Source organism: Zootoca vivipara, chromosome 9 (genome assembly GCF_963506605.1).
Source record: "Zootoca vivipara chromosome 9, rZooViv1.1, whole genome shotgun sequence".
Lineage (NCBI taxonomy): Eukaryota > Metazoa > Chordata > Lepidosauria > Squamata > Lacertidae > Zootoca > Zootoca vivipara.
In genome coordinates this window covers 585464-600299 of record NC_083284.1, presented here as the reverse complement: position 1 = coordinate 600299, position 14836 = coordinate 585464, and the positions used below count along the sequence as shown (strand labels likewise).

The 14836-nt window shown below is 52.7% G+C and overlaps 1 protein-coding gene across 2 annotated transcripts; it reads right to left on the bottom strand.

The window, feature by feature from the left end:
* Window positions 1-594: 594 nt before the first annotated feature.
* Window positions 595-14834, bottom strand: C9H2orf81 (chromosome 9 C2orf81 homolog). 2 transcript variants are annotated; one of them, XM_060278286.1, is made up of 4 exons: window positions 14727-14834; window positions 6179-6400; window positions 5002-5208; window positions 595-3198 (listed from the first exon to the last, which is right to left on the bottom strand). In XM_060278286.1, the coding sequence occupies exons 1-4, from the start codon at window positions 14811-14813 to the stop codon at window positions 2173-2175; spliced, it is 1542 nt and encodes a 513-aa protein (XP_060134269.1). In that variant the 5' UTR covers window positions 14814-14834; the 3' UTR covers window positions 595-2172. The 2 variants fall into 2 exon arrangements, with proteins under 2 accessions (XP_060134269.1, XP_034992664.2); XM_035136773.2 differs by lacking the exon at window positions 14727-14834 and adding an exon at window positions 7552-8304.
* Between the last annotated feature and the right edge of the window lie 2 nt (window positions 14835-14836).

The window sequence follows — 14836 nt, the reverse complement described above, 5'->3', positions numbered from 1 at the left end:
ATAAATTTCATGAAACAAATCAATAAGAATCCCAATCGGCTGACGCAGAAATGACACGAAGATGGTTCAACTGATCCACCCCGACTGCCCTGCCCTGCCCTGCTTCAAACTCACCACTGTGGAAGAAAACCAACCCGTCTCGCTAGGATTACGGGAAAGGCGGCACCCGGGGGTTTGCTGAGGTCTCGAATGCGGACCACACCTGACACCAAAATTGTGGAAGAAAACCCAACCTTTGCGATGCAGTTAGGGGAAAGGTCTGTCCAAGAATGTTTCTCAAGACAAGATTTTTAAAAACTCCTTCCAGTAGCCATAGCTGCCAAGTCTCCCATTTTCCCCGGGAAATCCCCGTTTTTCCAGCTGTTCCTAGCTGAAAAAAATGGATTTTTTTTGTTTCCCCCCGGTTTATTCTGACGCGGCGGCCATTTTGGAGCTGGGCGGAGCATGCTCAGAAGCGACTTTTGATGCTGCTCTGCCCAGTTCCAAAATGGCTGCAGTGCGACTTCTGGCGCGGCAGCCATTTTGGAACTGGGCAAAGCAGCATCAAAAGTCACTTCTGAGCATGCTCCGCCCAGTTCCAAAATGGCGGCAGCGCTACTTCCGGTTTGCTATTGCCAGCCCGGTCCCTTATTTCTCTGACAGCAACTTGGCGGGTATGCCAGTAGCACCTTAGAGACCAACTAAGTTTGTCATTGGTATGAGCTTTCGTGTGCATGCACACTGCTTCAGATAGACATCTCAAGACAAGGCCATTGAGTGGGAGAAAAGCCCAGCAGCAGGACACTCTTCTGAACCGATTGACCAATCAATTGAGCCGACAGGTTTTTATAGCCCAGCTAAGGAACCGCAAGGGACAAGTTTTGCAAGAAAAGCTGAAATCACCTTTGACATTCTGACGTGGCCAAACAGGCTCAAGCCGGACGTTGTGCCTAAACACCATCACGGTTCTCGCGCGAGGAGGGAGATGGAGGAACATACTCCATCCCATTCTCTCCTAGAATACGGACACCCACGATGGATCAGAACCTGCTGCAATCTGATGGGCCAGTTCTTAAGGGGGGGGGAGTTCTGAATGGGGCCTGGCCCACAGGGTGCCCTCCAGAGCTCCCCTCAGCCCAACCCCACCTCAGCAGCCCCTAGATTATCTCCTGCGCAAATGGCTTCTTCTCCATGCGAAGGCCCAGAGGACAAGCCCCCTGCCCTCAATGGATGAAGGATTCATGAGGGGCGCCCATGAAGCTTTACCCCCAGCCGGCCGGCCTGCCAGCCAGCCTCCCCTCCTCCCCCCAAAAGCTCCGTTCCTGCCCTCTGTGCACCAAGGAAGGAGCCAACCCACTAGCTAGGAAAGCTCTTGGTTGAAACCCAACTAGGCCTCCTTGTGTCTTGGGGTCCCCCCTCGCCTCAATCTGTGGAGGCAACCGGGCAGGAGGGATCGCCATGGAGCTCCAGACCCGGGGCACGAAAAGCAACAGCACTGGTGCCTCTGAGCACATGCAAAGTATTTCTCTCTGCAAAGTAGCCCTCGGAGCATGCCTGGGACTGGAGGCAGGGCTTCTGGGCCAGAGCATCAGGTTTCCAGGCAGGCCTGGGCCCCAGAGCCATTGCCTTTTGCAAATTAAACACACAACAGTCTGCTTGGGGTGTGTGTGTGTGTGGACTTGGCTGCTACCCAGAGAACCTGCGAGAGCCAATCATTATTATTTATTAAATTTGCATACCACCCTCCATCCAAAGATCACAGGCCAGTTTGCAACGGAAAACCACAAAATGCATAATAAAATAATTTAAAAACAATTACCATCGCCCCAACCCTGCAGGCACATCTAAAAGGTCACAGTATAACAGCCAAAGGCTACTTGGAGAGGGACATTTTTGCCTGGCACCTGAAGATACGTAGCGAAGGCGTCAGGCGAACCTCCCTGGCGAGAGCATCCCACAACCGGGGAGCCACCTCCAAAAAGGACCTCTCCTGTAGGAGGCACACGAGGAAGGGCCTCGGGTGACAGGGTCCGGCTTGCTTCCTACGGGGCGAGGCAGGTCTTGAGGCGTTGCAGTCGTGAGGCAGACAAGAAGAGAAGCCAGGCTCCAAAAACCTCTCCGTTTATTAAGTTACAAGGAGATGAAAGGGGTGGATCACTGGAGGGGCTGTCAGGGAGGGCAGGGCCGTGCTGATCAGAGGGCAGCTCCCGGGCGCAAGCGGGGCAGGGGCTTGGGCTGCTGGAGGATGATCTCCCGGCTGGGGGAGGGCACCTGAAGGCCCATGGGGTGGAGGTGCTCTGGCCCCTCCTTGGCTTCCTCCTGGTGCGCATGGGAAGAGACCTTCTCCCGGACGCCCCCCACGCACCGGAGGGTCACCCCCGTGGCCAGCTGCACCGTCTTGGTCAGCAAGTTGGGCTTGACGAAGACGAAGCTGGTGGGTTGCAGGACCCTCCCGGCCGGGCTGGGCGGCTGGGCGGCTTTCCCTGCCAGGCTCCTCCGCACGGCCACCCGCCTTTCGCCATGGGCGCTGCCTGGCTCAGCCAGGCCCCTGCGGAGCTTGAGGGCTCTGCGGCGCCCCGAGACAGACTTCAGGGCCTCCTGCTGCTGCGACTCCACGTCCGGGTCCACCACCTCAGCCGAGGGCTTGACCCAGCGCTTGGGCAGGCTGGCTGGCTCCAGGCGCGGCGCCGTGGTAATGTTGCCCGCCTGGTCGTAGAAGACGTCCCGCGTGTTGGGCGGGCGGCCCAGCTGGATCCGCAGCAGGTTGCTGCAGGAGAGCGGCAGGAGGCATGGGTGCAAGGCCTCCTCCATGGGCATCTGGGAGAGCTGGCGCAGGAGGGTCTCCTTCTCCGAGCCAGCCAGCGGCTTCACGATGTCACTCAGCCGGGACGGCTGCAGGGGCCCACAGTAGGCCTGGGGGCCCAGCCTGCTCTTGCAGGATGGCGAGGGGGACGGGAGGGGGGACGGAAGGGGGGACGGAAGGGGCGCGATGGACACCAGGCGGGCCAGCTCGGTTCCGGACTTCAGCACCGCCTTGCTGCTGCGGGACCTGGTGAGCTGCAGCTCCTTCAAGGACTCCTGAGCCAGCCTCTCTGCCTCCCCGCTGGGGGTCCCCAGGGGGAAGCCCCGAGCAGCAATATCGGAGGGCGCCGCAAGCTCCTCTTTGGCAACGTGGGACTCCTCCAGGAGTTGAGGAACTTCCTCTGGGAGTCTGGGAACCTGGAGGGGAGACGTTGACCAGGTCAGCCGAGGGACCGGAAGACCAGCGCCCCAACTTTAAAGGTTAGCAACCTTTAAAAATGGCAATATCTGTCTGAGAAAAGAAGGACCGATTGCTCTTCTTTCAGGAGAAGCCGGAGAACTTGTAGGCCCAAACTGGAAGTCTCTGGAACCCTCGCAAAGGCCGCATTGGAGACAAAAGCTTAAAGCCTTAAGCTGGGAAGAGACCGTTTCATAGAGACATGGCACTAGGTCCATTCCAATGGCATCTCTCAAGAGTGGCTTTGAAAAGATGCTTCTCCATAGGACTCTCTGGTTGGGGGAATTGGGTGGGGAGGGGAAGCTGCTTACTAAGGGGGGCTGTAGTCTCATGTTCCTTTTGAAAAACCCATTAAAAACAGTTTTAAAAAACAAGCCAAGGGGCTAGAAAAAGGCAGCCTGTTGGGCTGGGTGGGGAAAGCTGACTGGTTATAATATTATTATTTATTCAATGTATGCACCACCCTTCCTCAAGAAACAACAGGGCATTTCACAACATAAAATACCAAATTTATGGGTGGTGGTTGTTTCTTGCAATGCTTTGAAAGACTAGGCTTTGCTGCTATGGTAAAAGAGTCTCCCTTGGGAGGTGGTGGACTCTCCTTCCTTGGGGCTTTTACGCTGAGATTCCTGTACTGCAGGGGGTTGAACTTGAGGACTCTCGGGGAACTCTTTCCACTCTATGGTTCCAAGACTCCAAGGCTAGCCTCCAAACTGGGGGTTTGAAGAGCAGAATCCAGACATCTGCCGCACAAGCCACTTCTCCAAGTCCTCGTAGTGAGGAGGAGACAAATCCCAGTGTTTGTGGGGAGACGTTGGTTCTCTGTTTCTAGGCAAGCATCAGGATTTCTCCTTTGGTGCAGGCAAAGGGACGCTTCACGCAGCTGCCTTGCACTGAAGAAGCAGACCATTGAGCTCAGCACCGCCTGCTCTGACTGGCAGAGGCTCTCCGGGGAGTCAGACTCAGGCAGGGGACATTCCCAACCCGACTCCTCTGCCCGGGATTGGCAAACTGCAAAACTGCAGAGGGGTGGAGGCACCTCAGCAGAAAGGGCAAAGCGTGAACTTTGGCTGGAGGGCTGTGCCAAATGGGGAGGGATTTTCAGGGCTTGTGCAACTGCCAGAATGCTGCAGGCCCAGGAGGAGGAGAACAAGGTGACCTGCAGCTCTTTTACAGCCAAGGCCGCCTCTCTGAAATGAAGCCAGCATGGAACTACGTAGAGGCTCTGGCTGAATCCATGGTATTTCCCGCATTGTGATTTTTGGATAGCGCAAACACAGCATGATTTGCAATGCAGTCGCACCTCAGGAGTCAAATGGAATCTGTTCTGGAAGTCCACTCAACTTCCAAAAGGTTCGGAAATCAAAGCGCGGCTTCCGATTGGCTGCAGAAAGCTCCTGCAGCCAATCGGAAGCCGCGGAAGCCTCGTCGGACATTTGGGTTCCAAAGAACGTTCACAAAGTGGAACAGTCACTCCCGGGTCTGCAGCGTTCAGGATCCAAGGCACAGCTGTATATTGCCAGGTCAAAAATGATGAAATGGAGGTCATGATATAATTTTGGACAAGATATCGTCCAGCTCTAATATCAGCTGCTAAGGCCTGCCGCCTTCTCTGCGGGCCAAGCAGGATCTGCCCTCTGAGGCCCCTGGTCCACCCAGCCCTCCTCTGGATGCCTCCCTGACCCCCACCCCAAAAGCATTCTTGGAAGGATCTCAGATTCCTCAGCCCAAGCAGGACGATGTCAGCCCCTCTGCCATCCTACCTCTGGCTCCTCCGGGCGTGGCATGGCTTGCAAGACAGGCACAGAGCCCTGAGCCCAGGAGTCGGTGATGCCGGCCACAGGCTCCTCGTCCTCCTGCCAGGTGGGCTCCGTGGGTACCCCGGCCTCACCCTCGTCCCGCACCAGGAAGCGCCACTCGATGATCTGCAGCATGGCGTCCCGGGCCTGGGTGATGACGTAGGGGATGCACTAGGGAGGGAGGGGGCAGAGCGGAGGGTGAGCAGGAGGCGGGGGGGGCGGGGGAGAGAGTCCGGCAGGGTCCCCTCCAAGGCTCACGGCCTCACCCCCCCCCCCAGCCAGTCTAGAAACCCCAAGGAGAGGAAACACACACACACACACACACACACACACACACACACACTGCACTCTCACACAAACAGCCCAGCTCTGAGCATCAAAGGCAGAGCGGCAGGCAGGAAGCTCAGGCTAAGGGGTGAGATTTGCACCTGTGGCACATGCGCACCTGGTTGGCCTCTTTCAAAAGGCCACACCGCCAGGCTCCTTGATATGGGATGGACACCTTCAGCCTACCCCCTTTGGTGCCTGCAAAAAATGTTCCTGCATTGCAGGGGGCTGGACTAGATGGCCCTTGGGGGGCCCTTCCAACTCTGCAATTCTCTGATTCCGAGCTGTTTGCGACGGCTGGGCTAAGAACCAAAACATGCCTGGTGCACATGATTCTTATTCTTGTTCTATTTGATAGAATCACAGAATGGTGGAGTTGTGAGGGACCCCGAGTCGTCCGGCCGTTTAGTTCAACGCCCTGCAATGCAGGAATCTCCACCAGATCACACATGACAGGGGACCATCCATTTATATTTATATTTATCTTCTGTTTTTCAGGGTGGCTTACAGGGAAAGCTAGAGAAAAAGCTGAAAGCATAGAACGGTAATCATGAGGAAGCTACTAAAATGCAAAGGCATTAAAACTATATATATATATATATATATATATATATATATATATATATATATATATATATATAAGACCTGTTAAGAACAGAAGCAGCATTAACCACACCGCCTTCTCCGAATCACACAGTCCATCTTTTTAAAAAACAAGACTTGCCCCCAAATGCCTCCTAGCTTATATATCCGAGTTTCTAACGCTGGTGGCCTTATCCCCCTGGAAGGCAGGCCTGCCCCAAGACCGACTCACCTGCCGCTCCAAATAGACCTTGAAGCACTCCTCCAGGACCTGATCCAGCAGCCCTGCCAGGATGTCGCCCACATGATCCTCGGCTTCCTCAAAGCCCAGCAGGGAGAACCAGTCTCCTTCCGTCATGCGCCCCGGGACGATCTCCACCTGGGGGAGGGGCACCGTGGGAGGGCGCGACCTCTCCGCCCGGGACTTGGCCAGGGTCACGCGGGACGACATCTTCTGCAGGGGGAAACAGAACGTGCCTCCCAGTCAGCTCTTGAGATGGGGGGAGGAGGGTGAGCAAGGAACAGCCCCCCCTGGGGACACCCTGGGGCCCAGCTCTGCGCCTGGTCCTCAGGCACGGCGCTGGTGCCAACGAACGCTCCCGTGCCCTTGCCCTCCCTGATCCCGCAAAGCGGTGCAGGGGGACTGGAGCTGGGGTGAGAAAGGAAGGGTCTTCCTTGGGAGGGAAGGAAATGGGGTGCAGCGGAGCCAAGCCAGAAGCTCTGGGTCCCAGAAAAGATACTCAGCACCGAAGGCTGGCATGGGCTCCAGGGACAAGGTGACTGGCTTAGCTTAGGGAGCCGGTTCCCCGCAGCTCACACCACTGGTCCATCCAGCCTGGGACACCTACTCTGGGGGTAGGGGGGTGGCAGCAGCTTCCCAGGATCTCCAAGGAGCAAGAGATGCCCCGGAGGGAATCTGGGGGCTTCTGCACACACCAGAGGATCTTTTATGAGTTCTGGGCCCTTTCCAGCTTTGGCCAAAGGGGGTCACAGCTCTGTAGGGTCCCTGGTGGGGGTTCTGGCCCCTTCTCGCCTCTGCCACATGGGCGGTGGAGCATGGATCTAACAGCGTAAGAGACCACCGGCAGCAGGATCAGGCCAAAGGGAGGGCATCTAGTCCAGCACCCTGATTTCACAGTGGCCGACCAGATGCCCCAATAGGAAACCCGCAAGCAGGATTCGCACACGAGATCCCTCTCCCCTCCTGTGGCTTCCAGCAACTGGGATTCAGAAGCATTGCAGAGCAGAGGCCTTTTGGCTAGCAGTCATCGCTAGCCCTCTCCTCCTCCGCGGATTTGTCTGATCCTCGTGACACAAGGCAGGGAGTTAATTAAAGACATTAATTAGAACATTACGTGCTGCCTTTCATTTACAAAAGGAAAGCGGCTCACGTAATGATAGCGTGGAGCAACTGGCAACGAAGATAACCATCAACAGTCACCATCGTGGCTGAAGACACCAGGAACCAATAGGGAGGGAGAGGCTGTGCAGCGTAATGGTTAGAGTCTCAGACTCTGAGCTGGAAGACCACGGCTCAACTCCCCACTCAGCCAGGAAGCTCAGTGGGTGATGCTGGGCCAGGCCCCGACTCTCCGCCTCACCTACCTTGCAGGATTGTTCCGGGGATTCAGTGAGGAAGAGGAGAGCCAGGCATACCCCACGGACCTCCTTAGAGCAAAGGGGGATCAAGGAAATAAATAAGAGAGGGTTAGGGAAAGTCCGGGAGGAGGCGGAAAGGCCCTCCAGCTGGTGCCAGCCTTATCTCTGCAGGAAGAACATTTGACAGGATGGGGCCAGGCAGGAAAGCAGCAGAGCAGCCAGCAGGGGGCCGGGTGTACCTGATGTGACAGCTCAACCTCAGGCCCGGAGAGGGAACCCAGGCGTCCGGCCATGTCTGCTTGCTGGTCAGAACTGGAAGCGCCTGAGTGGGGATCGCAAACGAAAGATGAAAAGAAGTAAGTTCTTACAAGAAACCGCACCCAGAACCCTTGGGAAATGCAGGTCACTCGCAACTGAGGCCCGTTCACCTGCACGATTTCAACTTGACGCAGCTGACAGCTGGTTTAAATCGTGGACATTAAAGAATCATAGAATCCTAGAGTTGGAAGAGACCACAAGGGCCATCCAGTCCAACCCCCTGCCGAGCAGGAAGCACCATCAAAGCATTCTTGACATATGCCTGTCAAGCCTCTGCTTAAAGACCTCCAAAGAAGGAGACTCCACCCCACTCCTTGGCAGCAAATCCCACTGCCGAACAGCTCTTACTGTCAGGAAGTTCTTCCTGATGTTGAGGTGGAATCTTCTTTCTTGTAGTTTCATAGAATCATAGAATCCTAGAGTTGGAAGAGACCACAAGGGCCATCCAGTCCAACCCCCTTCCAAGCAGGAAACACCATCAAAGCATTCTTGACATATGCCTGTCAAGACCTCCAAAGAAGGAGACTCCACCACACTCCTTGGTAGCAAATTCCACTGCCGAACAGCTCTTACTGTCAGGAAGTTCTTCCTCATGTTTAGGTGGAATCTTCTTTCTTGTAGTTTGAATCCATTGCTCCGTGTCCGCTTCTCTGGAGCAGCAGAAAACAACCTTTCTCCCTCCTCTATATGACATCCATTCATATATTTGAACATGGCTATCATATCACCCCTTAACCTTCTCTTCTCCAGGCTAAACATACCCAGCTCCCTAAGCCGTTCCTCATAAGGCATCGTTTCCAGGCCTTTGACCATTTTGGTTGCCCTCCTCTGGACACGTTCCAGCTTGTCAGTATCCTTCTTGAACTGTGGTGCCCAGAACTGGACACAGTACTCCAGGTGAGGTCTGACCAGAGCAGAATACAGTGGTACTATTACTTCCCTAGATCTAGATGCTATACTCCTATTGATGCAGCCCAGAATTGCATTGGCTTTTTTAGCTGCTGCATCACACTGTTGACTCATGTCAAGTTTGTGGTCTACCAAGACTCCTAGATCCTTTTCACATGTACTGCTCTCAAGCCAGGCGTCTCCCATCCTGTATTTGTGCCTTTCATTTTTTTTTGCCCAAGTGTAGTACCTTACAAAAACATGGATGGTAGAGAGCTTAGAAGCTATTTTGTGCTGCAATGACCCTGCGCAAAAAGAGATTTTAACCTTGTAGTTTTGGGGGGGCGATGGTGGCCAGAAACCTATTCCACACGGCACCCCATGTTGCAGGAGCAGTTCGAATTGGGCGGCCCAACTATGTGTACTTCTGCATCACGTGCTCCGTCCCAGAACATAACCCATGCGCAAGATGCAAGTGACCTATAACCTGCCACCAACTCCTCTGCCCCCCGAAAAGGAAACAAAGTGAAACCAATTCAGCTGTGATGAAACCCCCAGGACTGAAGACCCCCCCCCCCCGGAAGCACCCTGCACCTCTGGGTTTCCACCCCTTTCTTTGTGCTGGCGGGACACTGCCATTTTTTACCTGCTCTCTCTTTAGGGAAGAGTCACACACCTGATGCCCACCTGAGGTAGGCTCACCTGCGGCCGCTCTGGACCACAAACTCCGCAGAGTCCCAGATCGGAAGCCTAGCCCTGCCCACCAACCGCCAGACCATTCCAAAGAACCCACAAAGCTCATTCTTCTGAGAACAGTGAGAACAGAGAGGAGTTGAAGGGAGGAGGAGCCGCAAGGGCCCCAGAGCTGCGGTTGCCGTGGGGCCAGCTAACAAACCCCTCCAGGGGATCTGAAGTCCAGCACCCGCCATCAGCAGGCCCAATGGTCAGGGAGGAGGACGGGAGTTGCAGGTCATCGCCAGGGGACACCCCAAGGGTGAAGGCCAAGGGGAGAGCGGGGCAGCTAGAGCTCATGCGGAAGAGATGAAGAAGAAATGAAAGAAAGGCCTTCTTCACGCAGCCGGGAGATAAACCGCGGGACTCGCTGCCACAGGAGGCAGTGATGACCACTAATCGAGAAGAGGGTTGGACATATTCCAGGGGTTGGACTAAATGATCCCTGGTGTCCCTTCAATTCTGCAGTTCTACGTTACCGGAACAAGAAGACTCCACCACACTCCTTGGCAGCAAGTTCCACTGCCGAACAGCTCTTACTGTCAGGAAGTTCTTCCTAATGTTTAGGTGGAATCTTCTTTCTTGTAGCTTGAATCCATTGCTCCGTGTCCGCTTCTCTGGAGCAGCAGAAAACAACCTTTCTCCCTCCTCTGTATGACATCCTTTTATATATTTGAACATGGCTATCATACCACCCCTTAACCTTCTCTTCTCCAGGCTAAACATACCCAGCTCCCTTAGCCGTTCCTCATAAGGCATCGTTTCCAGGCCTTTGACCATTTTTGGTTGCCCTCCTCTGGACACGTTCCAGCTTATCAGTATCCTTCTTGAACCGTGGTGCCCAGAACTGGACACAGTACTCCAGGTGAGGTCTGACCAGTGCAGAATACAGTGGTACTATTACTTCCCTTGATCTAGATGCTATACTCCTATTGATGCAGCCCAGAATTGCATTGGCTTTTTTAGCTGCTGCATCACACTGCTGACTCATGTCAAGTTTGTGGTCTATCAAGACTCCTAGATCCTTTTCACATGTACTGCTCTCAAGCCAGGTGTCTCCCATCCTGTATTTGTGCCTTTTAATTTTATTTTATTTTTTGCCAAAGCATAGTACTTTACATTTCTCCCTGTTAAAATTCATCTTGTTTGCTTTGTCCCAGTTGTAAGGTCATTCTGAAGTGTGATCCTGTCCTCTGGGGTATTAGCCACCCCTCCCAATTTGGAGTCATCTGCAAACTTGCTCAGGATGCCCTCAAGCCCATCATCCAAGTCATTGATAAAGATAAAAAAATTCCTTCAGTAGCACCTTAAAGACCAACTAAGTTTTTATTTTGGTATGAGCTTTCGTGTGCATGCACACTTCTTCAGATACACTTGAAACAGAAGTCAGACCCTTATGTATATACAGAGGGTGGGGGGGTGGGAATGGGTGATGGGCTGATGGGAGTGGTAAACATGTAGATGGCTGTTAACGACTGTTGATGACTGCAATTGGTCTTGCGGGGGGGGGGGAAGCAAGGGCTGAGGTGCTAAAGAAAGCTTGATCATGCATAATGAGATAAAAATCCTATGTCTCTGTTCATTCCAGGTGGCTCCATGGTTTTAAGCTTGGTAATGAGTTCCAATTCAGCAACTTCTCTTTCCAGTCTGTTCCTGAATTTTTTCTGTACTAAAACAGCTGCTTTGAGATCTTGTATAGAATGTCCTGGGAGATTGAAGTGTTCTCCTACTGGTTTCTCTGTCTTCTGGTTCCTGATGTCAGATTTATGTCCATTTATCCTTTGGCGTAGGGTTTGGCCCGTTTGTCCAATATAGAGAGCTGAAGGGCACTGTTGGCATTTGATGGCATACACAATGTTAGAAGATGAGCAATTAAATAGTCCTGAGATGGTATGTTGGATGTTGTTGGGGCCAGTAATGATGTTGCACACGAAAGCTCATACCAAAATAAAAACTTAGTTGGTCTTTAAGGTGCTACTGAAGGAATTTTTTAATTTTGCTTCGACTCAGACCAACACGGCTTCCTACCTGTAACTATTGATAAAGATGTTGAATGAGACTGGGCCCAAGACAGAACCCTGTGGCACCCCATTAGTCACTACTCTCCAGGATGAGGAGGACCCATTGATGAGCACCCTTTGGGTTCGGTCAGGCAGCCAGTTACAAATCCACTGAATGGTAGCATTGTCTAGCCCGCATTTTACCAGCTTCTTTACAAGAATATCATGGGGCACCTTATCAAAGGCCTTGCTGAAATCAAGATAGGCTACATCCACAGCATTCCCTTCATCTACCAGGTTTGTAATTCTGTCAAAAAATGAGATCAGATTAGTCTGACATGATTTATTTTTCAGAAACCCATGCTGACTTTTAGTGATCACAGAGTTTCTTTCTAGGTGCTCACAGACCGTTCGCTTAATGATCTGCTCTAGAATCTTTCCTGGTATTGATGTCAGGCTGACTGGGCGGTAATTGTTTGGGTCCTCTCTTTCCCCCTTTTTGAAAACAGGGACAACATTTGCCCTCCTCCAGTCTGCTGGAACTTCGCCTGTTCTCCAGGAATTTTCAAAGATTATTGCCAGTGGTTCTGAAATCACCTCTGCCAGTTCTTTTAATACTCTTGGATGTAGTTCATCTGGCCCTGGAGACTTGAATACATCTAAACTAGCCAAGTATTCTTGTACTACCTCCTTACTTATTCTGGGCTGTGTTTCCCCTGCTGAGTGATCGGCTCCATATTCTTCAGGTCGGGCGTTGTTTTCTTTTTTGGAAAAGACTGAGGCAAAGAAGGCGTTGAGGAGTTCTGCCCTTTCTCTGTCCCCTGTTTGCATTTCACCATCTTCTCCTCTAAGTGACCCCACTGTTTCCTTGTTCTTCCTTTTGCTACGGACGTACCCATAAAAGCCCTTTTTGTTTCTTTTAACCACTCTAGCAAGCCTGAGTTCATTCTGTGCTTTAGCTTTTCTGATTTTGTCTCTACAAGTGCTGGCTATTTGTCTGAATTCCTCTCTGGTGATTTCCCCCTTTTTCCATTTTTGGTGCATATCCCTTTTAAATCTTAACTCAGTTAAAAGTTCTTTAGATAGCCACCCTGGCTTCTTTAGGCACCTTCCATGTTTCCGTCTCATTGGTATTGCATGAAATTGTGCTTTTAATATCTCCCTTTTAACAAACTCCCAACCATCATGAACTCCCTTCCCTTTTAGTATTTCTGTCCATGGGATCTCACCCAGCGTTTCTCTAAGTTTTCTGAAGTCGGCTTTCTGAAATCTAGGATTTGAGTCTTAGTATGCTTGGTTGTTCCTTTCCGCTGTATAATAAACTCCAGAAGAGCATGATCACTCCCACCTAATGATCCTGCCACTTCTACCCCACTAACCAGGTCATCACTATTGGTTAGGACCAGATCTAAAATGGGTGATCCTCTTGTTGCTTCTCCCACTTTCTGGACAATGAAATTGTCTGCAAGGCCAGTGAGGAATCTGGTCGACCTTATGCTCTTGGCTGAGTTTGATATCCAACAAATATCAGGATAGTTGAAATCCCCCATTACTACTATCTCACCTCCTTTTGAATGCTTGGCCATCAGTTCCAGGAAGGCATCATCTGTGTCCTCAGTTTGGCTTGGGGATCTATAGTAAACTCCCACAATGAGGTCACTCTTATTTTTCTCTCCCTTAATTTTTAACCAGATACTCTCAATATGGCTTTGAAGTTTTAAATCCTGGATCTCTTCACAGGTATAGAATCATAGAGTTGGAAGAGACCACAAGGGCCATCCAGTCCAACCCCCTGCTGAGCAGGAAACACCATCAAAGCATTCTTGACATATGCTTGTCAAGCCTCTGCTTAAAGACCTCCAAAGAAGGAGACTCCACCACACTCCTTGGCAGCAAATTCCACTGCCGAACAGCTCTTACTGTCAGGAAGTTCTTCCTCATGTTTATGTGGAATCTTCTTTCTTGTAGTTTGAATCCATTGCTCCGTGTCCGCTTCTCTGGAGCAGCAGAAAACAACCTTTCTCCCTCCTCTATATGACATCCTTTTATATATTTGAACATGGCTATCATATCACCCCTTCACCTTCTCTTCTCCAGGCTAAACATACCCAGCTCCCTAAGCCGTTCCTCATAAGGCATCGTTTCCAGGCCTTTGACCATTTTGGTTGCCCTCTTCTCTATACACATCCCTGACATATAACGCCACTATTCCTCCTTTCCTGTTTGGTCTATTTCTCTGAAATAGATTGTATCCCTCTATTACTCACATTCCAATCATGAGACTCATCCCACCAGGTTTCAGTGATGCCTATTATGTTGCATTTAGTTTGCTGTACCAAGAGCTCGAGTTCATCTTTTTTATTTCCCATGCTCTGTGCATTAGTATACAGGCATTGTGCATTAGTATACAGACATTGAAGACCATTGCTCCATGTCTCTTATTTAAGGATTTTTTCCTCCCACCACTAAGTCTGCATGCTATTTGATTTGTATGCCTCTGGATCCTAGTTGCTGGAGCCACAGGAGGGGAGTGTTGCTCTTCTGCTTGGGTCATAGTTGCGGTTTTCCCATTTAGGGCATCTGGTCGGCCACGGGGAGACCCAGAGGCCTGATCCAGCCGAACGCTGACGTTCTGATGTCCAAAGGAGAATTTTCCAGGAACGTCAGAGGAGTCTGCTGGATCAGAGCCCGAGGGATCCTGGTGTCCAGTCCAGCCTCCTGTTCTCCAGGGTGGGAATCCTGCAAGCCGGCCGCTGGCCCCAGAGCCGCCCTCTCCCCTCGGGCGCCTTCCAGCGCTGCAGGGCTGCCTCTGACCTGGGGAACCAGCCGAGCAGAGCCATCGGGGCCACCAGAACCTTCAAGCCGGAACCTTGGAGTCAGAACCATTCCTTCCAACCTCCTGCAAGGCAGGGACCTGTGCTCATTGACCCTAGGACCAGAGGGCTGGCGAGGGACCCCCAGAAGTCATCCAGCCCAACCCCCTGCCGTGCAGCAGGGATTTCAGCCCCAGCATCCCTGGCAGAAGATCTTCCTGCCTTGCAGGCGGCGGGTTGGACTAGATGTCCCCTGGGGGTCCCTACCGCCTCTGGCATCCCGCGCATGTGGCCGGACGCCTCCTGAGGCGCGGAGTTCCGCAGCTCCTCCCGCGCGCTCCCGAGACAATCCCGCCCAGCCTGGCGCGCCCTCCGCCCCCCCCCCCGGGCGACCCGCGAGCATGCGCAGTGCGCCCCTGGCGCCCCTCACCGCCAAGCTGAGGAAGGTCGAGGAGACTTCGCGCAGCGATGGGCGGGCCCCGCGAGCCGCCGCGAGGAGCCGCGCCGCCATCGCCATGGTTACTCTGCCTCGCCTCGCCT

Coding starts and splice junctions, on each gene's coding strand:
- C9H2orf81 (XM_060278286.1), bottom strand. CDS start 14,813: ATGGCGATGGCGGCGCGGCTCCTCGCGGCGGCTCGCGGGGCCCGCCCA. Junction 5,209..6,178: donor AGGTCTATTTGGAGCGGCAG/GTGAGTCGGTCT, acceptor CTCCCTCCCTAG/TGCATCCCCTACGTCATCAC. Junction 3,199..5,001: donor CACGCCCGGAGGAGCCAGAG/GTAGGATGGCAG, acceptor TCTCCCCTCCAG/GTTCCCAGACTCCCAGAGGA.